The sequence below is a fragment of the Bubalus bubalis genome, chromosome X (assembly GCF_019923935.1).
Source record: "Bubalus bubalis isolate 160015118507 breed Murrah chromosome X, NDDB_SH_1, whole genome shotgun sequence".
NCBI classification, from domain to species: domain Eukaryota; kingdom Metazoa; phylum Chordata; class Mammalia; order Artiodactyla; family Bovidae; genus Bubalus; species Bubalus bubalis.
The window spans coordinates 105940050-105964127 of record NC_059181.1 but is presented as its reverse complement, the minus strand read 5'-3'; the positions used below and the strand labels follow the sequence as shown (position 1 = coordinate 105964127).

Below are 24078 nucleotides of genomic sequence, written 5' to 3'. Positions count from 1 at the left end.
TCATCATGAGACAGTAGATACCTTTGATGCTACTGTTCTAAATTTTTAATGCTTGGAAATGCCACCATTTTAAAACTCTGGATAAAGAAACAGAATTGACACAGAGGAGCTACAGGCTACCCCTGACGTTTTGACCGGACGTAAAGAAAAGTTCGCATTTCAAAGCTTCAAACCCTTTCTATTAAATAAAAACCCAAGAGCTTCTTCCCTCTTACACCTAAAGTCATTTATTTTACCATCAATAAACCCTTTAGAAACAGCCATGAGATGCATTACCCTGTGTGGTGGAAAACATCCCTAGATAATATCTGAACGCCTTTAAATGATTCACTAAGTCTGACCATCCTAAATGTTATCGACTGCTTGGTTTCCCCAAAGGCCTTCCCACCAAACACAGATTCAGCTCATCGAATGTCACTTTAGGACAAGTTCATTCCATATTCGGATTTTTCAACTGTCACGCACTAAGAGTAGTTCTCTTTCTGTAATCTCAAATCTACTAAAAGAGAAAGTAGACACCACAACTGCAAAATCTTTCATGCTTAAACGCCAGTGTATTCAGTTCCTTTCCATGCAAAACTTAACGAGGTATGTTATATGCTTGCAATGTCTTTTCCAAATCAAGTGTGGGGCAACCTTTGAAGATCCACTCAGCGTGTCATCTTGTCCTATGTTCTGTTAAGTATCTTATGCGAGAAAGGAATATACTTGCTGACCTACAGATGAGTCCCGGGGGAGTGTGCTAGATAAGCGCTAATATCTATGGTCTCTTCCATTGCCGTCAAGCTCACAGTGGAGCCTTCCCAACTTGAACCACCAGATGCCTACAAAGCCACTCAGATACGCCATGGCAGGGAGGAGGAAGAGGAGGAGTTTGCTGTCCTAGGGTGGAGTGGAGAGGCTGCTGGTTGGCAAAGCTAGGACTAATGGTGGTGAAGTCATCCCCTCTAGGACGCCATGCCCAGCAGAAAGCCTCCGAAAAAGCCACCAGTCACTAGAACGTTCTTCTTCACAAACGACACCACCTAGGAACAGAAGACAGCACAGTGGATTACTCGGCTGAGGACACTGTTATTGGGGAGGATGGGGATCTGAAGGCGAGCTGACAGGTCTTAGGCTAAGCTGCTGGCAGAGGTTTCTCCTCCCAACCTGTCCACACGATCCTCCCACCCACAATCTGCCGGGTCTAGCCAGACACCCTCCTCTGAAATCAGATTTCTTCTCTGATTCCCGCAGCTTCCTGCCTCCAGTGAAAGGTCCCGCCTGTTTGAGATTCGGAGCCCTACGGCTCCCACATGTGTCCATGATCAACCTCCATCTCAGACCGCACTTGGCTGAGCAGGGCAGACGGACACCCTCTTCTCCCACATGCAAACACCACCTTAGAAAAGTGTTCACCAGGAACACACCCTGAAGCCTAGCTTACTAATTTCCTGAACCTAAGTGCCCCCTCCCTGGCCCCCTTATTAGAAGCACTGTCTCTTGCCATCTGCCCTGGGGCGGGGGACGGGGATGAAAACAATCATACCATTTTCTGAAATACCTGCTTGCATTCATGCTCTTTACTAATGAGCTTCAACTTGGTACACCTTGGCTCTGAATCCCACCATCTGACTGCAACTGTTCACGCTGAAATCCCTGATGGCCTCCTGGTTGCTACACACTGACCCCAAATATGACAATAGGCTCGCTGCAAGAACAGCCACCCTCCCTCAGAAGAGGAAAGCAAAAACTTGGAGAATGAATGAACCGATTCCAAACCTTCTGGTTAGTTTACAAGTGTTCACTGTTAAGTCACCAGGAGGTTCTAATCAAACATGAACAATATTATTTTTTATTGTATACATTTCTGTATCATTAAAAAAGCTTTTGAAACCATGCATTATTTTTGTACATGTCCGAATAAAAAATAATTTAGAGGTGAAAAAAGTGCAACTTTCGTAACCTTGAGCTTGAGGGGGATGGAAGGGGGAAGGACTATCTAAGTATGTGAGCCCCCGACAAAGGCCACCTGCCACTCTGGGCAATGGATAACTTCATTGTTTTGGTTTGTTTTTTCATTTTACTGAAGTATAGGTTTTCTACAATGTTGGGCAAAGTTAGACACAGCAAAGTTACTCAGTTGTGCACATATATTCTTTTTTAAAATATTCTTTTCCATTACGGTTTATCCCAGAAGACTGGATGCAGTTCCCTGTACTACACAATAGGCCCGGGCTGGTACCCATTCAAAAAAACCCATACAGTTTTTAATAATCTGTAGCTGCTAATCCCACACTCCCCTTCCCTCCCCGACCAGTCTGTTCTCTCTGGGGGTCTGTCTCTATTTCATAGAGAGATTCCTTTGTGTCATATTTCAGATTCCACTGATAAGTGCTATCATAGGGGATTTTTCTCTTTCTGACTTACTTCCCTCAGTATGATCATCTCCAGGTCCATCCGTGTAGCTGCAAATGGCCAAATGTCATTATCTTTTATATCTGAGTAGCATGGCAAATGGACAGCTTTGGCCAAGCACTTACCACCACACAGAGCTGTCTGTTCAGTATTTTCATATTCTGCTAAGTCATCTATGCCTCGTCTAACTGCTTTCCAACTTGAAAACATTTGCTGACGTGTTCCTGGTCTCTTGGGTCCTTGCAGAATTAATCAGGCACCTTCTTAACACCTTGATCCTGGTCTACTTCCTCCAGTTAAGTGCCTTTACTTATTTGCGGTATTTGAGAATTTTCTAAAGATCATAAAGACCTAACAAAATATAGTATATCTTTAAAAAGAGACAGTCTTCTCCTGTCCCTCCAGTATCAGCCAATATAATCTGACCTGATTTTGTACGCTAGATCAGGGATTAGCAAACTACAGCCCAAGGGCCAAATTTTATTTTAAATAAAATTTTGGTGCAACACAGCCACACCCACCTGCCTACCCATCGTCTCTGGCTATTTTCACGCTACACCCTGTAATTCAATAGTTGTGACAGAGACCACACAGCGTACAGAGCTGACAATATGTATCATCTGACCCTTTACAAAAAAAGCTTACCAACCCCTGGGCTACGTATTCTGGACACTTCAGAGATGGGTATGGACCCAAAAGTATGACTCAAAATGATCAGGAAGGTCAAGTTGCTCAGTTATGTCCAACTTTTTGTGACCCCATGGACTGTAGCCTACCAGGCTCCTGTCCATGGAATTTTCCAGGCAAAAGTACTGAAGTGGGTTGCCATTTCCTTCTCCAAGGGATCTTCCCAACCCAGGGATCAAACACGGGTCTCCTGCATTGCAGGCAGATGCTTTACCATCTGAACCACCAGGGAAGCCCATCAAAATGATCAGAGTAGCTGTAAAACATACATCCTCAACCTCCTCACTTCCTGACAAGAACTAGTTCAAGGGATGATCAACCCACATGTGTGCCTGCATCCCCAATAAAAGTCACCAAACCTTCTACTGGTCCTTGTAGGTTTACCCTTTGAAAATGCCTCTGAGGTAAAGATATTCCATCCCAGGCTGACATACTGGTATGTCTTCTCCATTTTTGTACAGGCAAAGTTGACTACACCCTTAGGCTGCACAGAAACAAAATGAAGTCTCACCTCCTCTGCTTTGCTCTTGACCTCTGTAGGTATCTGGTTGCTCTTGCGGATCTTCAGCTGTTCCTTGGCCTTCTTCATGTCCTTCTCTACACGCTGCCAGTCCACTTTGATGTAGCCAGTATGGTTTGCAAGCTTTAGTGTCAAAAATGACCGCAAGAGAGGAGAAACACAGTCTGGTTATTTCTCTTGTTCAGGATAAATTACTAAAATCCTTTATCAAAAACCCTTCTGAATTTCTATTTTTTGGAGACATATGCCATCCAGGTTTTGGTATAACTATATTAGCGCCACAGCTCCTCATCATCTGTCCATTGTGCAAGGCCCAATCCCTGGCACAGGAAATCGACAGACAAGCCTTCAATGACTACTGGCAATTCTTTTACCTTAACTCTTACCCACCTTGATAAAGTTTTAAGTTAGCTTAAAAAATACAATAGCAAATGAAAATCAGAACTGTAAGTAGAGAGGTAAGGTAAAGAAACCTTAAAGCCAACATAAGCCAGACTTTCTTGACCACGTGAACAGAGCAAGGCTGTCAGGTAGTAATCACTTCTAGTCAGAAATCTTCTAGAACCTGGCCCCAAAGAGACTCCTCATGAGTGATTTCTTTCAAGCGGCACAAAGAGAAGCCATCCAAATATACCTAAAGGATATGACTACTTCCCTTACTCAAGACAGGCACACACACAGACTTAGTGAGAAGCATTTCATCACGAATGTGAGAACAGGATAAGACTGATTCAGGCATGACTTTTCCTGATGGACTAGTGTTACCCAGGGAACAAAGAGACAGCCAACCCTCCAAACATAACACTTCTCTCCTTCCAATTTTGGATATGATTTTACCTCTCTGGATAGCTCAAAATATCTGAAACTGAAATTCTTCTCCACTGTCTAGTCTTCTCCTGCATTGCTGCTCACCCTCAAGTCCTCTAGTTAATGGCACCACCAACTAATCCATCACCCAAACCAGGCTGGACAAAGTATTTGCAGTACACATGAATAAAAAAAAATCACTAATACTGATAAAAAGTAAGATTCTTTTTGAGATCAGTAAGGAAGAAACTCACTTGAAAAACAGATAAAAGGCAACTCACAGAAGACAGTGGCCAACATAAAGGAGAAGTTCAACTTCGTAAGTAATCAAGGAAATTAACATTACAGTTAACAAGGTACCATAACTTTTTATCAGATTGGAGATAGATAAACTACTGAAAGCACAGTGCTACGAAGGAGATAGGGCAATGGACACTCCTACCACACTTTTCCTGAGAGGGTTAACCAGCAGCTTTGTAAGAGAGTGGTTTGGCTATATCCAGGGGTAAGAGGCAACCAGGTGAGAAAGGAAAAAAAAAACTGTCACTATTTGTTGACATGTTTTTCTATATAATTGCGAAGAATCCAACAAAACCCCAAAATTCCTACACCCCCAAAAGTTAATGTAGCCAGGATCTACACTACTAAGATGAATACACAAAATCAACTGTATTAGCAATGTTAATATTAGCAATCTGAACTGGAAATGGGAAATAAAAGTTAAGATTTTACGAGAGTTGCAAAATGACTGAATACTAGGTGCAAATCCGGAGAAAGCAATGGCACCCCACTCCAGTACTCTTGCCTGGAAAATCCCATGGATGGAGGAGCCTGGTAGGCTGAAGTCCATGGGGTCGCTAGGAGTCAGACATGACTGAGTGACTTCACTTTCACTTTTCACTTTCATGCATTGGAGAAGGAAATGGCAACCCACTCCAGTGTTCTTGCCTGGGGAATCCCGGGGACGGGGGAGCCTGGTGGGCTGCCGTCTATGGGGTCGCACAGAGTCAGACACGACTGAAGTGACTTAGCAGCAGCAGCAGGTGCAAATCTACACAAAAATCATACAGAATATCTCTATGCTGAAAACGACAAAATGTTGAAGACAGAACTCAAAGATGACCCAGATAAATGGAGGGGCAGGCCATGTACACAGAATGGAAGACTCAAAATAGAAGTGATCAGGCCAGTGAAAGAAAGTCAAAGTCACTCAGTCATGTCCTACTTTTGTGACCTCATAAAGTCCATGGAATTCTCCAGGCCAGAATACTGGAGTGGGTGCCATTCCCTTCTCCAGGGGATCTTCCCGACCCAGGGATCGAACCCAGGTCTCCCACGTTGCAGGTGGATTCTCTGCCAACTGAGCTACCAGGGAAGCCCCAGATTAGGCCAGAGTTACTGCAAACCCAAACACAGCAAGCTGTTTTAGAGCTTTTTCTAAACAAGCTGCTTCTCAATCTGTATAAGAAGACAAAGAAATTAGAACAGCCAAATCACACTACCTGATTTCACAGCAATCAAGACAGTGGGATATTGGAGAAGATACACAGAAGAGATGGACACAGAGAATAATAGGCCAGAATAATAAGAACAGAAACAGAAAACACAATCAAAAAACAGGCAAAAGACCTGAATAGATACTTCACCAAAAATGAGCTCTGGACAGCAGATAAACACATAAGATGATGTTGTATCACATCAGGAGTTGTATCACTGAGTCCAATCGAGAGAGCTTTAGGACTAAGGGTGAGTGGCTGAGGAAAGGCATAAGAGCAAGGCAAGCTCTTATAAGGAATAAAACTGAGCCACAGATGGACAAGATTTATATGGAAAAAATAAAATTCTAGGCAAAGACGCTACAGAAGACCGAAAGAAATGGAGAGACAGTCGGTGTTCACAGCTAGATGACGCAGTCTCATAAAAGATTTTAATTCTCCCCCAATTTATCTATATGGTTCCCATGCAATTCCAATCAAAATGGAAACAAAATCTCTGAAAGGAATTCACAAGCCTGTGACATTTAATTCTTTCAATATATTTTTTAAAATTTTTATTTATTTTACTTTACAATACTGTATTGGTTTTACCATATGAATCAGCCACGGGTGTACATGTGTTCCCCATCCTGAACCCCCTCCCACCTTCCTACCCATCCCATCCCTCTGGGTCATCCCAGTGCACTAGCCCCAAGCATCCTTTATCATGCATCAGACCTAGACTGGTGATTCGTTTCACATATGATATTATACATGTTTCAATGCCATTCTCCCAAATCATCCCACCCTCGCCCTCTCCCACAGAGTCCAAAAGACTGTTCTATACATCTGTGTCTCTTTTGCTGTCTCGCATACAGGGTTATCGTTACCACCTTTCTAAATTCCATATATATGCATTAGTATACTGTATTGGTGTTTTTCTTTCTGGCTTACTTCACTCTGTATAATCGGCTCCAGTTTCACCCACCTCATTAGAACTGACTCAAATGTATTCTTTTTAATGGCTGAGGCACAGTAGGGCCGAGAGGAGCTACTCCATGTTCATGGCTGAGTAATACTCCACTGAGTGTATGTACCACAGCTTTCTTATCCATTCGTCTGCTGATGGACATCTAGGTTGCTTCCATATCCTGGCTATTATAAACAGTGCTGCAATGAACACTGGGGTACACGAGAACTGCCATATGACCCAGCAATCCCACTTCTGGGCATACACACCAAGGAAACTGTCCTAATATTTAAATGGGAGAAGTGAAGGTACAGAGGCCGCCACAATGACCCTGAAGAATACGTGCAGGAACCTGTCTTGCCAACTATCAAGGACCAGCAAAGCAGACAGAGTCCAATCCACCCATAGATGAATCTGCACATATGATAGAGGCAGTGGTACAAATAAAGGAAGACATTCGCTAAAGGCAGCTAGGACAGTCATCCAGAGATAAGAGAGAAAACTGGATCCTTATGTCAAATGACAAGCCCTGTTCTCCCAACACTGTGACTACCCTGGTGACAGACCCGTGTCCCACCTGCCACACAGTCCGTGATCACCCAGGAAGATAACGACAAGCCCCTCCTCACTCCTTCCTGTTTCCTTCTGGGTTGTCATCAGCCTTCCTTCCCTCTCACACCTTTCAACACCAGGACAGTGACAGCTGAATCCCTGGTGCACCCTGACCCATCGGGAAAAGTCACTCAAATTGTGAATTTCACGTGGGACTACCCTGCTAAAATGGGACCCCAGCACAAGTCTACGAACTATGGCTCCTACAGAGCAGGCATTTGCCAGCTCAGCTGCACCTCAGAAGCTGGAAAATATTCCAATAGACCAGTATGTTGGTGCTGGGCTGAGTCGCTCAGTCCCATCCGACTCTTTGCAACCCCATGGACTGTGGCCCACCAGGCTCCTCTGTCCACGGGGATTCTCCAGGCCAGAATACTGGAGTGGGTTGCCCTGCCCTCCTCCAGGAGATCTTCCCGACCCAGGAACTGAACCCAGGTCTCCCACACTGCAGGCAGATTCTGTACCAGCTGAGCCACCAAGGAAGCCACAAGTTCTGAAATCAGATGGAGGTGGGCAGGCCAGGCCCCAAGCCTTGGTGTTGTGTCAAACGCCCAGGTGATTCCAATGTGGAGTCAGGTTTGCAAACCAAGTAAACAGGGGTGGCCTCAGGGAACCAGCAGGCAGTTATTCAAATACAAACTCCAGGCCAAGGCACAGCACAGACCACCTGACCGTAGGGTCATTTAGCCCTCATGTCTCACCAGCTTAGTGTCTAAGAATAAGTCAGATCACAGGGCGCTTGCATCACACTGGGGATTTTTAAAACCACACCTGCTTCATCTTTCAAGCAGTCTTAAAAACCCTGGAAGGGAGAGATGATAAGGAATACATACTCATGTTCCCATGTTATAAATGACAAAAGAATCCATCTCATGATACTTGATGAAGTTTGATTCAAAAAGTCATCAGCCTTTCAAAAGGTACATGAAACCATTCAGTGTCACAGAGCCAGGGCTAGATTACACCTCCCCCGGCTACATTCCGAATGGGCAAGGGGAACAGCCAAGCATCCAGGAACATTTCCCATACAGACCTGAAGCAGAAAAAATCCACCTCCCACAGCCGTTGCAGCCAGTTTTCCAACCTTCTGGAATATGAAACCCGTGCACCTACAAAAAGCAAAGGGACCAGCTGTCAGAGAAGCACACACGTGGACTTCTGACAACATTTACGTCTTACATTGGGACGATCCAGCCAACTTCCTGCTGCATAGGACATACAGCCAGTCCCCTCCAGAGGGAGGAAACGTAGAGACTCAGAAAGACCCAGATTGAGATATTGGCTCTACCTACTTAATTCTGTGGTCTTGAGAAAATACCTTTCTATTTTAATTGAGGTTAATTACTTTGCAATATTGCAGTGTTTTTTGCCATACATTTATATGAATCAGCCATGGGTGTACATCTGTTGCCCATTCTGAACCTCCCTCCCACCTCCCTCCCCATCCCATCCCTCTGGGTCATCCCAGTGCACCAGCCCTGAGCACCCTGTCTCATGCATCAAACCTGGACTGGCGATCTATTTCATGTATGATAATATACATGTTTCAATGCTATTCTCTCAAATCATCCCACCCTCGCCTTCTCCCACAGAGTCCAAAAGACTGTTCTTTACATCTGTCTCTTTCGCTGTCTTGCATATAGTCATCCTTACCATCTTTCTAAATTCTATATATATGTGTTAATATACTGTACTGGTGTTTTTCTTTCTGACTTACTTCACTCTGTATAATAGGCTCCAGTTTCATCCACCTCATTAGAACTGACTCAAATGTATTCTTTTTAATGGCTGAGGCACAGTAGGGCCGAGAGGAGCTACTCCATGTTCAAGGTCAAGAGGGGCAGCCGTGAGGAGATACCCCTCATCCAAGGTAAGGAGATACCCCACGTCCAAGCTAAGAGAAACCCAAGTAAGACGGTAGGTGTTGTGAGAGGGCATCAGAGGGCAGACACACTGAAACCATAATCACAGAAAACTAGCCAATCTGATCACATGGACCAAAGCCTTGTCTAACTCAATGAAACTAAGCCATGCCATGTGGGGCCACCCAGGACGGATGGGTCATGGTGGAGAGGTCTGACAGAATGCGGTCCACTGGAGAAGGGAATGGCAAACCACTTCAGTATTCAGCCTTGAGAACCCCATGAACAGTATGAAAAGGCAAAATGATAGGATACTGAAAGAGGAACTCCCCAGGTCGGTAGGTGCCCAATATGCTACTGGAGATCAGTGGAGAAATAACTCCAGAAAGAATGAAGGGATGGAGCCAAAGCAAAAACAATATCCAGTTGTGGATGTGACTGGTGATAGAAGCAAGGTCCGATGCTGTAAAGAGCAATACTGTATAGGAAGCTGGAATGTTAGGTCCATGAATCAAGGCAAATTGGAAGTGGTCAAACAGGAGATGGCAAGAGTGAATGTTGACATTCTAGGAATCAGTGAACTAAAATGGACTGGAATGGGTGAATTTAACTCAGATGACCATTATATCTACTACTGTGGGCAGGAATCCCTTAGGAGAAATGGAGTAGCCATCATGGTCAACAAAAGAGTCCGAAATGTAGTACTTGGATGCAATCTCAAAAACGACAGAATGATCTCTGTTCATTTCCAAGGCAAACCATTCAATATCACAGCAATCCAAGCCTATGCCCCAACCAGTAACACTGAAGAAGCTGAAGTTGAACGGTTCTATGAATACCTACAAGACCTTTTAGAACTAACACCCAAAAAAGATGTCCTTTTCATTATAGGGAACTGGAATGCAAAAGTAGGAAGTCAAGAAACACCTGGAGTAACAGGAAAATTTGGCCTTGGAATACGGGATGAAGCAGGGCAAAGACTAATAGAGTTTTGCCAAGAAAATGCACTGGTCATAGCAAATACCCTCTTCCAACAACACAAGAGAAGACTCTACACATGGACATCACCAGATGGTCAACACCGAAATCAGTTGATTATATTCTTTGCAGCCAAAGATGGATAAGCTCTACACAGTCAGCAAAAACAAGACCGGGAGCTGACTGTGGCTCAGATCATGAGTTCTCATTGCCAAACTCAGACTTAAATTGAAGAAAGTAGGAAAAACCACTAGACCATTCAGGTATGACCTAAATTAATTGCCTTATGATTATACAGTGGAAGTGAGAAATAGATTTAAGGGACTAGATCTGATAGACAGAGTGCCTGATGAACTATGGACAGAGGTTCGTGACATTGTACAGGAGACAGGGATCAAGACCATCCCCAAGAAAAAGAAATGCCAAAAAGCAAAATGGCTGTCTGGGGAGGCCTTACAAATAGCTGTGAAAAGAAGAGAAGTGAAAAGCAAAGGAGAAAAGGAAAGATACAAGCATCTGAATGCAGAGTTCCAAGGAATAGCAAGGAGAGATAAGAAAGCCTTCCTCAGTGATCAATGCAAAGAAATAGAGGAAAACAACAGAATGGGAAAGACTAGAGATCTCTTCAAGAAATTTAGAGATACCAAGGGAACATTTCCTGCAAAGATGGGCTCGATAAAGGACAGAAATGGTATGGACCTAACAGAAGCAGAAGATATTAAGAAGAGGTGGCAAGAATACACAGAAAAACTGTACAAAACAGATCTTCACGACCCAGATAAACATGATGATGTGATCACTCACATAGAGCCAGACATCCTGGAATGTGAAGTCAAGTGGGCCTTAGAAAGCATCACTAAGAACAAAGCTAGTGGAGGTGATGGAATTCCAGTTGAGCTATTTCAAATTCTAAAAGATGATGCTGTGAAAGTCCTGCATTCAATATGTCAGCAAATTTGGAAAACTCAGCAGTGGCCACAGGACTAGAAAAGGTCAGTTTTCATTCCAACCCCAGAGAAAGGCAATGCCAAAGAATGCTGAAACTACTGCACAGTTGCACTCATCTCACATGCTAGTAAAGTAATGCTTAAAATTCTCCAAGCCAGGCTTCAGCAATACGTGAACCGTGAACTTCCAGATGTTCAAGCTGGTTTTAGAAAAGGCAGAGGAACCAGAGATCAAATTGCCAACATCTGCTGGATCATCGAAAAAGCAAGAGAGTTCCAGAAAAACATCTATTTCTGCTTTATTGACTATGCCAAAGCCTTTGACTGTGTGGATCACAATAAACTGTGGAAAATTCTGAAAGAGATGGGCATACCAGACCACCTGACCTGCCTCTTGAGAAATCTGTATGCAGGTCAGGAGGCAACAGTTAAAACTGGACATGGAACAACAGACTGGTTCCAAATAGGAAAAGGAGTACGTCAAGCCTGTATATTGTCATCCTGCTTATTTAACTTCTATGCAGAGTACATCATGAGAAACGCTGAGCTGGATGAAGCACAAGCTAGAATCAAGATTGCCGGGAGAAATATCAATAACCTCAGATATGCAGATGACACCACCCTTATGGCAGAAAGTGCAGAGGAACTAAAAAGCCTCTTGATGAAAGTGAAAGAGGAGAGTGAAAAAGTTGGCTTAAAGCTCAACATTCAAAAACGAAGATCATGGCATCTGGTCCTATCACTTCATGGGAAATAGATGGGGAAACAGTGGAAACAGTGTCAGACTTTATTTTTGGGGCTCCAAAATCACTGCAGATGGTGACTACAGCCATGAAATTAAAAGACGCTTACTCCTTGGAAGGAAAGTTATGTCCAATCTAGATAGCATATTCAAAAGCAGAGACATTACTTTGCCAACAAAGGTCCATCTAGTCAAGGCTATGGTGCTGGATATCTTTTTTGGTCAAGTATGGATGTGAGAGTTGGACTGTGAAGAAAGCTGAGCGCTGAAAAATTGATGCTTTTGAACTGTGGTGTTGGAGAAGACTCTTGAGAGTCCCTTTGACTGCAAGGAAATCCAACCAATCAATTCTAAAGGAGTTCAGTCCTGGGTGTTCATTGGAAGGACTGATGCTGAAGCTGAAACTCCAATACTTTGGCCACTCATGCAAAGAGTTGACTCATTGGAAAAGACCCTGATGCTGGGAGGGATTGGCGGCAAGAGGGGAAAGGGACAACAGAGGATGAGATGGCTGGATTGCATCACCAAATCAATGGGCAGGATTTTGAATAAACTCCGGGAGTTGGTGATGGACAGGAAGGCCTGGCGTGCTGGGATTCATGGAGTTGCAAAGAGTCGGACACGACTGAGCAACTGAATTGAACTGAATATTCCATTGTGTATATGTACCACAGCTTTCTTATCCATTCGTCTGTCGATGGACATCTAGGTTGCTTCTATGTCCTGGCTATTATCCCTTGAAAGGCACAACCTGCATTTCTCAGAGAACTCTGGCAACATGGTGGAGAATGGATCAGAAAAACGGAGGAGACGTGCTGGGGGTCTGCACTAAGGTCATGTGATGGAGGGAAGAAAAACATAACTGTGTTCGAGCCTAGAGGACTCGCATCGGAAATGGGACAGGATTCTTCCCCGAATGATGATGCAGACCGCAGTGGCATGTATATTTCTGCATTTGGCCTTCGCTGCAACATGTCAGTCATGGCATGTGAACTCAGTTGCTCCACATGGGATGTACTCGCTTGACCAGGGATCACAAAGTCTCAGCCACTGGCCCACCAAGGGAGGCCCTTTTCATCTTTAAAATTAGCTCTAGAGAATAAAGTATAGGACACATGTGGAATTTGGTAGAGCAGTCTGTCAATGTGCCCCAGAGCCAGAATCAATTATATGAGGAATAAAAAAGATATCCAGCACCCAGTAAGGTAAAATGCACAATACTGCTATCTAATTAAAATTACCAGGCGTGCAGAGTAGGAAAAAAGGCCCATAAAGAAGGAAAAAATAAATCAGCTGAAAGCAACCTAGATGTGGCACCAAAGATACAACACGGACAAAAACAGCAGTTACTCTGACTGTATTTCATGTGTTCAAGAAGCTAGAGCAAAGGCTGTATATAATAGGTAGAGACAAGGAACATATTTTGCCAAGATGAAAATCAAACTTCTAGAGGTGAAAACTACAGTGTCTGAGATGAACACTATGCTTGATCAAATTGCTGTTTAGATCAACGTAGAAAAAAGATCAGTAAACGTGACACAGCAATAAACACTATCAAAATGAAACAGAAAAATACATGAACATGCCTGTAATACTGAATTACAGTTATACATTGGGGAAAGCTGGAGGATGGGCTCTCTCTGGGTTATTTTTAACAAGCACCCGTGAAGCTATGCTGCTGCTGCTGCTGCTGCTGCTAAGTCACTTCAGTCACGTCCGACTCTGTGCGACCCCATAGACGGCCGCCCATCAGGCTCCACCGTCCCTGGGATTCTCCAGGCAAGAACACTGGAGTGGGTTGCCATTTCCTTCTCCAATGCATGAAAGTGAAAAGTGAAAGTGAAGTCGCTCAGTTGTGTCCGACTCTTAGCGACTCCATGGACTGCAGCCTACCAGGCTCCTCCATCCATGGGATTTTCCAGGCAAGAGTACTGGAGTGGGGTGCCATTGCCTTCTCCACCGTGAAGCTATAGTTATCTCAAAATAAAAACTTTTAAAAAACCTAAGTGTCAGGGAACCACAGGAAAATTTCAAGCAGTGTAATATCTGTCTTATTGGGAATTGTTGAAGGATAGAAAAATATTTGAATAAATAATGAGGAAAATGTTCTAGTCTGAATACAGTAAAAATATCTTGCAAAAAACAAAGATGAAGACCTTTCTCAGATACACAAAATCTGAAAAAGAAATCATCACTAGCAGACCAAAAGAACAAACAATACTAAAAAGAAATCTTTCAGGCAGAGGAAAATGATACCAGCTAGAAATGCAGATACACACAAAAGCATGATGAGCAAAAGAAACTGTGAAAGTAAATTGAAAGGTTTCATTTTCATTATTTAAAAATATGTGGTGGTTTAGTCGCAAGTCGTGTCCAACTCCTGCAACCCCAGAGACCCTGCCAGGCTCCTGTTTAAAATATACGAATTAAATATTCAATGAAAAATAATAAGAATGTATTATGGATTAATAACACATACATGTTAAATGTATGAAAATCAAGGGTAAAGGAATTAAATGGAAGTATACTGTTATAAGAGCACCAGTCTATGTGAACTGGTATTTCTCTTGATGACAGACTCTGATAAATAAAAGATACATCCTATAAACCCTAATGCAACCACGAAAATCACACAATGAAGAGACATAGCTAATAAACCAAGAAAGGACATAAACAGAATTACGGGCTTCCCTGGTGGCTCATTTGATAATGAATCCGCCTGCGATGTGGGACACCTGGGTTTGATCCCTGGGTTGGGAAGATCCCCTAGAGAAGAGAAAGGCTACCCACTCCAGTATTCTGGCCTGAAGAATTCCAGGGACTATAAGTCCCTGGGGTCGCAAAGAGTCGGATGCAACTGAGCCACTTTCAGTTTAACTTTTCATGTAACTCAGCAGCAGCAGAACAACTAAGCACAAAGAAAACTGGACTTCATCAAAACTAAAAATTCTGTCCATTAAAGGACATTATGGCACTTCCTTGGAGGTCCCGTTGTGAATGTTCAATGCAGGCGACACGGGTTCAATCCCTGATCCAGGAAGATTCCAGATGCCACAAGGCAACCAAGCCTCTATGCCCAGAGCCTGGGAACTGCAACTAGAGAAAGCCCACACACAGCAACAGAGATCCAGTACAGCCAATTCAATAAATCAAATTTTCCAGAAAGGACTTTATCCAGAAACTAGAAAGACAACTTAATAGAATAAAATGTTTTCATTCAGGTCTGCTGCTGCTGCTAAGTCGCTTCAGTTGTGTCTGACTCTGTCCGACCCCATAGACGACAGCCCACCAGGCTCCCCTGTCCCTGGGATTCTCCAGGCAAGAACATTGGAGTGGGTTGCCATTTCCTTCTCCAATGCGTGAAAGTGAAGTTGCTCAGTCATGTCCAACCCTTAACGACCCCATGGACTGCAGCCCTGGCAAGAGTCAAATATCCCAAGCAAAGAATTCTTACAACTGAAGAACAGAAAGACAAAACAACTCCATTTTTCCAGATCAGAGGCAGAGATGGCCAACACACACATCAAAGATGCTCAACATCAGTAGTCACCATGTCAGACCCAGATCACGCCCACTAAGATGGCTATAATAATTTTTTTACTTGAGAAAATAGTGTTGGTGAGATGTAGCTGTAACAAGGAAAGCAGTCCCAATGCACACTGCAACGTGAATGAACATCAAAAACATGCTCTCAGGGAAAGCCAGACACAGAAGGTCACAGAGTGTATGATTTGATTTATTTTGAACCTAGAAAGAGGCCATGGTTACACAAAGCTGTGAATGGACTAAATGTCACTGAACTGTACACTCTAAAAGGTCAGTTTTCTTTTGGGTGAATTTCACCTTAATTAAAAAAAAATATATATATATATATATATGCATATACACAGTAGTGAAGTGAAAGTGAAAGTGAAAGTGAAGCCGCTCAGTCGTGTCTGACTCTTAGCGACCCCGTGGACTGCAGCCTACCAGGCTCCTCCGTCCATGGGATTTTCCAGGCAAGAGTACTGGAGTGGGGTGCCATTGCCTTCTCCAGTATACACAGTATCCCTATGTTTATTACACACACACACCTGATCCAAAAGAAAAGAATACCACGATAATAAATTTAAACCTGATAATAAGGAAAATAAACTTACATGTAAACAGCCTGTGTGTTAGTCACTTCCCATGGACTGTAGCCCACTGGGCTCCTCTGTCCATGGGATTCTTCAGGCAAGAATACTGGAGTGGGTTGCCATTTCCTTCTCCAGAAACCATCTAAGCACTCTAAAATGAACAGATTGTCAAAGTGGAATGAAAAAAGGAAGACCCACCTACATGCTGTCTACAAGAAACCTGTTTTAAACATACAGACTCCACTTTCCTGAACCCTGCCCCATGTGGCTCTTCCCTTGGTTGATTTTAATCTCTATCCTTTTGCGGTAAAAAATCATAACCATGAATATACCAGCTCTCAGTGAGTTCTGTGGATCCTCCAAGGCAATTCTCACACATGAGAGTAGTCTTGGGGACCCCCAACTCTTCAAACTAGTGACTCTGTCAAGCCTGCAGTGTGCACGATCAATATGCAATTGCATTTCTATAATGTAAGTGATGAACAACGATTCACAGCAACATATACAAAAGTTAATCAAAACAGAACACAGAACTAAATGAAAAATCTAAATCTATATATCATATAGAAGAAAACACAGAAGAAACTTTTGGTGACCCTGGATTAGGTAAATATTCTCAGACATGACACCAAAAGCCACAGCTATAAAATAAAGAGTTGATAAGTGGTATTTCAAGATTAAGATCTTCTGTTTTTTGAAAGACACTGTCAAAATAATAAAAAGCTATAAAATAGAAGAATATATTTGCAAATCATGTATTTGCAAATACATGTATCCAGAATATAAAGAAATCTCACCACCCAGTAGTGAGAAAAAACAAACTCCCCAATAAAAATATGTAGAAAATACCTAAACATACCTCACCAAAAATAGATGGATAGTAAAAACAAGCCCATGAAAAAAAAATTCAGTATCATTATTCATCAGAAAAATGTAAATTAAAACTACAGTGAGATATCACTTCACAGCCACTAGGATGGTTGTAGTCAAAAACACATTATGCCAGAAATAGACTGAAAGACATAGAGAACAAACCAGTGTTTACCAGTGGCAGAAGAAAGTGGGAAGGGGCAAGATAGGGCTAGGGGATTAGAACTACCATATATCAACTAGATAAGCAACCAGGATATATTGTATAGCACAGGGAAAATAGAGCCATTATCTTGTCAGAATTCTTACATTATCTTGTAAGAATGGCATTTAACCAGCAGAAATACTCAATCGCTACACTGTGTATCTGAAAGTAACACAATATTGTAAATCGACTACACTTAACAAAAAAGATATTATGCCAAGTGTTAGGATGTAGAGAAACTGGAACTCTAATACACTGCTGGGGGAGACGTAAGATGGTACTTTAGAAAACTGCTTGACAGAGTCTTAAAAAGTTAAGACATTCACCTACTATAACTCAACCATACTTTTTCGAGGTATTTACCCACAAGAAATGGAAAGCATATAGTCATACAAAGATGGGTACACAAACGTGAACAGCAGTTTTAGCCCCAAAATGCAAACAAACCAGTATCATCAAGGGGAATGGACGAACTATTTTATCCATACAGTGGACTAATACTCAGCAATAAAAGGGAATAAACTCAAAATGGATTAAAGATCTAAACGTAAGACCAGAAACTATAAAACTCTTAGAGGAGAACATAGGCAAAACACTCTCCGACATAAATCACAGCAGGATCCTCTATGACCCACCTCCCAGAATATTGGAAATAAAAGCAAAAATAAACAAATGGGACCTAATTAAAAGCTTCTGCACAACAAAAGAAACTATAAGCAAGCTGAAAAGACAGCCTTCAGAATGGGAGAAAATAATAGCAAATGAAGCAACTGACAAAGAACTAATCTCAAAAATATACAAGCAACTCCTGCAGCTCAATTCCAGAAAAATTAACGACCCAATCAAAAAATGGGCCAAAGAATTAAACAGACATTTCTCCAAAGAAGACATACAGATGGCTAACAAACACATGAAAAGCTGCTCAACATCACTCATTATCAGAGAAATGCACATCAAAACCACAATGAGGTACCATTTCATGCCATTCAGAATGGCTGTGATCAAAAAGTCTACAAGCAATAAATGCTGGAGAGGATGTGGAGAAAAGGGAACCCTCTTACACTGTTGGTGGGAATGCAAACTAGTACAGCCACTATTGAGAACAGTGTGGAGATTCCTTAAAAAAACTGGAAATAGAACTGCCATACAACCCAGCAATCCCACTGCTGGGCATACACACCGAGGAAACCAGAACTGAAAGAGACACGTGTACCCCAATGTTCATCGCAGCACTGTTTATAACAGCCAGGACATGGAAGCAACCTAGATGTCCATAAGCAGATGAATGGATGAGAAAGCTGTGGTACATACACTCAGTGGAGTATTACTCAGCCATTAAAAAGAATACATTTGAATCAGTTCTAATGAGGTGGATGAAACTGGAGCCTATTATACAGAGTGAAGTAAGCCAGAAAGAAAAACATCAATACAGTATACTAACGCATACATATGGAATTTAAAAAGATGGTAACGATAACCCTGTATGCGAGACAGCAAAAGAGACACAGATGTATAGAACAGTCTTTTGGACTCTGTGGGGGGGGGGGAATGATTTGGGAGAAAGGCATTGAAACATGTATAATATCATATAAGAAACAAATCGCCAGTCCAGGTTTGATGCAGGATACAGGATGCTTGGGGCTGGTGCACTGGGATGACCCAGAGGGATGGTATGGGGAGGGAGGTGGGAGGGGGGTTCAGGATTGGGAACACGTGTACACCCGTGGTGGATTCATGTTGATGTATGGCAAAACCAATACAATATTGTAAAGTAATTAGCCTCCAATTAAAATAAAAAATATATATATATTTTTAAAGAAAATAAAAATATATATACAATAAAAAAACTTAAATATAAAAAAAATAATAAAAGGGAATGAACTAGTGATACACAGAATAGCACAGCTGAACCTCAAAATTAGTATGCTCAGTGAAGGAAGCCAGATTTTAAAAAAAAGGAATACACACTGCATAATTCCATTCACATATGATTCTAGAAGATGCCAAGTGATCTATAGTGATTCAAAGCACTAACTATGTTGTTCTGGACAAGTACACCTTTTCAGGTCTTGTGAAATGAAAGTCGCTCAGTTGTGTCCATCTCTTTGCCACCCCATGAACTATACAGTCCATGGAATTCTCCAGGCCAGAATACTGGAGTGGGTAGCCTTTCCCTTCTCCAGGGGATCTTCCCAACCCAGGGATCGAACTCAGGTCTCCCACATTGCAGGCAGATTCTTTTCCAGTTGAGCCACCAGGGAAGCCCAAGCACACTGGAGTGGGTAGCTTATCCCTTCTCCAGGGGATCTTCCCAACCCAGGAATCGAACTGGGGTCTCCTGCATTGCAGGCAGCTTCTTTACCAACTGAGTTCTCAGGGAAACTGGCTTTCTAAGCCTTAGTTTCTATGAAATGACGATAGATCATAGCAATACCCATTTCAGAGTTGTTGTGAGCAGGAAATGCGGGATCTATATCCTTAAAATTGCGCCTGGCAAGTAGTGAATACCATGTGTAACCATTAAATAGCACTTGACCATTATGTGTAAATGTATATGACACATGAGGTGATCAATTGCACAAAAGTCAATGTGTTTTCATTGGTTACAGGAGATGGTTTCTATGACCAAAACACTGATCAATTTCACAAAAGTCAATGTGTTTGCATTGGTTAAAGGAGATGGTTTCTATGACCAAAACACTGATCAATTTCACAAAAGTTAACGTGTTTTCATTGGTTACAGGAGATGGTTTATATGACCAAAACACTGCATTGTGCCAAAAACAGACACTGGACATCATTTCCATCACTTACCATCCAGTGACACCTCCAATTAACAGCTGGGTTGCCACACTATACTTTTCGGCTGAAGGCCCAGATTCCTGCCCAAAGAGCGTGCGCCACCATGGCTGCTTTTTAGCAAGTTCTGCAAGGTCCAGTGACTCAAACTTTCCCTCAAAGTTTCCTACAAGAATTAAGATACTGGTTAAGAAAACAGTTACTGTCACAATAAATCACTAACATCCCTACCCTAGATTAAGAGACATTTAAGGAAACAGAGACAGTTGTAATAAGAACCTCCAAATATTTATCTGTTTTAAATAGCAAATTCACTCGGAAATTCTGACCAGCAACTTCTGAAAATCAGACGAAAATCATCAAATATCTTGGAGGGGGAAAAAATCTCCACAATTTAGAATGAGTACTCCAGTTTCTCCACTCAAGCTGGAAAACCCCCAAAGGACCCAGGAAAAACTGGTAGGAGAATTCTTACAAAATTACAGTAACACAGAGGTAACTAATTTCAAGTTATACAACTACTCTATTTGCCAGTGCAGAACTGACATAAGCACAGAAAAATCTACCAATGGATGAGAACCCAGAGTCTAGAAGTAGATCTACACATATAGTCATTTGATTGTCAGTAACACGGCACGAAAGTTATTTACTAGGGAAATAAAGTTTTCAACACATTGTGTGAGAACTACTAGGTATCTGTACTTAATGAAGACAAAAGGTCAATCCCTACTTGACACAATGCCCAAAATATAATTGAAGAATTAATTCAAGGCTGACCACAGATCCCAATTTAACAAAACCAAACTACGGGTGTTTAAGGAACTGGATTTTCTAGGGCCTGCTGTTGTTCAGTTGCTCAGTCCTGTCTGACTCTTTGTGACACCATGGACTGTAGCACGCCAAGCTCTTCTGTCCCATGGGATTTCCCAGGCCAGAATACTGGAATGGGTTGCCATTTCCTTCCACCCAGGGATCGAACCTGCATCTCCTGTGTTGGCAAGCAGATTCTTTACCACTGAGCCCCCTGGGAAGCCCTGTATGGCCTAAGCAGTAGTTAAATGACAATTTTTCTTCCAATGTAACCACAACACATTAATGCTGTGTTGAAGAAGAAAATCTCTCCCTGGGTCAAAGAACATCACTGAAAACAAGCAAGAGTTTTGAGTTTTGTTTTAATGTCAAGACCCTTAGCTCAAGAGAGGGCTCCAGCCCAAATGGGTCAAATCAGAAACACTGAGTTCACCCAAAGTCACTCAGTCATTGAACAAATGCTGCCAAGTGCTATGTGGAGAAGTTAGTAGCCTTGCTTGCCAGTTGGGGCAGAAAGGATTACAGGATTATTGATCATCAGTATGATACAGACAAATCCCTACTGTCAACCTCAAGGTTTCTCACCACAATTTCCTAGGTGCAAATATCTTATTCGCTACACATTTTAAGTAAATTGAGGGCAGTCTGCTCTGCAGAAACTCCCTTATGGATACCAAAACCTTGCAAGTGTTCATCACTCAGTTGTGTCCAAGTCTTTGTGACCCCGTGGTCTGTAGCCCACCAGGCTTCTCTGTCTATGGGATTTTCCAGGCAAGAACACTGGAGTGGGTTGCCATTTCCTTCCCCAGGGGATCTTCCTGACCCAGATACTGAACCCAAGTCTCCCGCATTGCAGGCTGACTCTTTACCAACACCTTAGAGTCACTGCAATTCCGTGGTGTGCTGGGAAATGTGGAAGGATCGCAATGGGGTGGGGACAGGCTGGTGTGTCGTGCACACCCACAGCCAGGACATGACATCACTGAATTGTGACGATGCTGAACACGGAGCTGGGGTGGAGGCAGACTGGTGTGTGTGTGTGCACATGTGCAGGTTGGGGTATGGGGGGGGGGGGGCAGACTGGTGTGTGTGTATATGTGTGTGTGTGTGTGTGCAGACTGGTGTGGAGTGGTAGACTGCTGTGGGGGGGGGCAGACTGGTGTGTGTGTGGGGGGGGCAGACTGGTCTGTGTGTATGTGTGTGTGTGTGTGTGTGTGTGTGCAGACTGGTGTGGAGTGGTAGACTGCTGTGGGGGGGGGGCAGACTGGTGTGTGTGTGTGTTGCACAAGCACAGCAAGGGCATGACATCACTGAATTGTGATGGCGCTGAATGAGGAACTGGGGTGGGGGCTGACTAGTGTGTGTGTGGGGGGGCAGACTGGTGTGTGTGTGTTGCACACCCACAGCCAGGGCATGACATCATGGAATTGTGACGGCGCTGAACGCAGAACTGGGGCGGGGGCAGACTGGTGTGTGTGTGTGTGTGTGTGTGTGTGTCTGTGTCTGTGTCTGTCTTGGACACGCACAACCAGGGCGTGACATCACGAAATTGTGACGGCACTGAATGCGCAGCTGGAATTGGCGTGGGGCTATCTCCACCACATGGACATGACAGCTGTCCATAACCGAAGAGTACAGATAACAGTGAAACATGGCAAATAAGAATGAATGAATTCTGAGTCGTTCCATTCTTGTATTTTAAACAGAATTTCTGTAACCCTGTTTATGTAAATTTATAAAACTCATACAAGTACATATGAGTTTTCGGAGATGGCTCTGTAAGACAGTGAAAGTGAAGTCGCTCAGTCGTGTCCAACTCTTTGGGACCCCATGGACTTGTAGCCCACCAGGCTCCTCCGTCCATGGAATTTTCCAGGCAAGAGTACTGGAGCGGGTGGCCATTTCCTTCTCCAGGGGATCTTCCCAACCCAGGGATCGAACCCGGGTCTCCCACATTGCAGGCAGACGCTTTACCATCTAAGCCACCAGGGAAGCCCTATGAAACAGAACTGAACTGAATATAGTCTGTAGCATTCACAGTGGGACAAGAAGCAGGAAGACTTGGTCCACTGTGTATTTGATTACAGGGACTCTGTTTTTTGTCTTTTTCTGAGACTCCTGAGTATGCAGACTACAGAGACGATTTCCAAGAACCGTATCCTGTGTCCGCTTTCAAATCCATCAAAGCGCCAGGAGGGGCAGCCCGCACACAGAATGACCCGCCTGAAGTCTCTGGGTTCCCGACAGCTTCCGAGAACACAAACCAAAAGTTGCCGGGCCCAGGCTGCCGGGGCGGGGCCGGAAGGCGGAGGAGCCTGCCCCGCGCCGAACCCCCGGAAAAGGTCGGCTCCAGCGCGGCCGCTGACCTTGGCTAGGCCCGGCCGGAGCTCCAGCGCCCTCCCCCGCCCCTGCGCCGCGCGGGTTCCTTGGGGCGGAGGGCGCGGCCTGGCCTGGGAGGAGCGGAGCCCATCCCTTTCCGGAGCCCGGGAAGGCGGCTCCTCGCGGCGCCACCGGGGGCCCGCGCCCGCCCTTACCTTGACTGGCGGCGGCCATTTCGGCGAGCTCGTCTCGCGATGACACCCGCGGGGCTTCGCCGCGGGAGGACGCGGAGTGGCGCGCCGCCGCCCTCTGCGCGAGCTGGCTTCCGGTACGTTGGATAGATGTTTCCATTCCCACGGCGGCGGCGGAAGAGGCCGGGCGGGGCGCGGGCTGTCCCCTCCCCTTCTCGGCGCGCTGGCGCGTCACAGAGCCCCGGGGGCGGGGCTACAAGCGCAGTGCCCCGCCCCCGGCGGGCCAGGCCGCGCGTGCGCAGAAGGCCTTTTGCAGCCGCGCTGGCTCCCTACTTCCGGTCCCGCTCGCCAGTCGCTGGGAGAAGGGTTCCTTTCGGTTCCCCGCTAAACGTTACGCGGCCTTTCCTTCGCGAACGCTGTTTCGCTCCTTCCTTTACGAAAAAGTTCAAAGGCGGGCTCGTGGTGGTTGTTCATGTCAACACTGAGCACGTACTTATCACTGCCCCAGCCCCAAGCGACAGCGACAGCTGTTGTGACTCCGTCCTAGTTCACGGCGACACCGCCCTGCCAGAAACCTTGCTGTTGTTCCAATGCTTCCGTCTCAGCCCAAATGGCCCTCAGCGAACAGGCCACCTGCTTTCGTACCATTAAACCCGATCCTCACGGCTGTGGCCAGAGATCACGACCCTCCCTTGCTCAGAACCCTACCATGACTCCCTAGAGCCTTCAGTGTACAAGTCACAGGCCCCTTACTGAAATGTAAGCTTCT

At 44.1% G+C, this 24078-nt stretch overlaps 2 protein-coding genes across 5 annotated transcripts in view; one reads left to right on the top strand and one right to left on the bottom strand.

Annotated features, from left to right (window-relative positions):
* Positions 1–211: 211 nt before the first annotated feature.
* Positions 212–23499, bottom strand: FUNDC2 (FUN14 domain containing 2). Its single transcript, XM_006060853.4, has 5 exons — positions 23334–23499; positions 20005–20155; positions 8502–8577; positions 3596–3727; positions 212–1025 (listed from the first exon to the last, which is right to left on the bottom strand). The coding sequence occupies exons 1-5, from the start codon at positions 23467–23469 to the stop codon at positions 948–950; spliced, it is 573 nt and encodes a 190-aa protein (XP_006060915.1). The 5' UTR covers positions 23470–23499; the 3' UTR covers positions 212–947.
* The window catches only part of F8 (coagulation factor VIII), a 146788-nt gene continuing 146017 nt past the window's right edge, over positions 23308–24078 (top strand). For 2 of the 4 annotated variants that reach the window (XM_025276850.3, XM_025276848.3), the window contains exon 1: positions 23308–23446. The gene's annotated coding sequence lies outside the window, so the exon portion shown is untranslated. The remainder of the gene's footprint in view (positions 23447–24078) is intronic. The other 2 variants (XM_006060854.4, XM_025276849.3) reach the window with 2 other exon arrangements.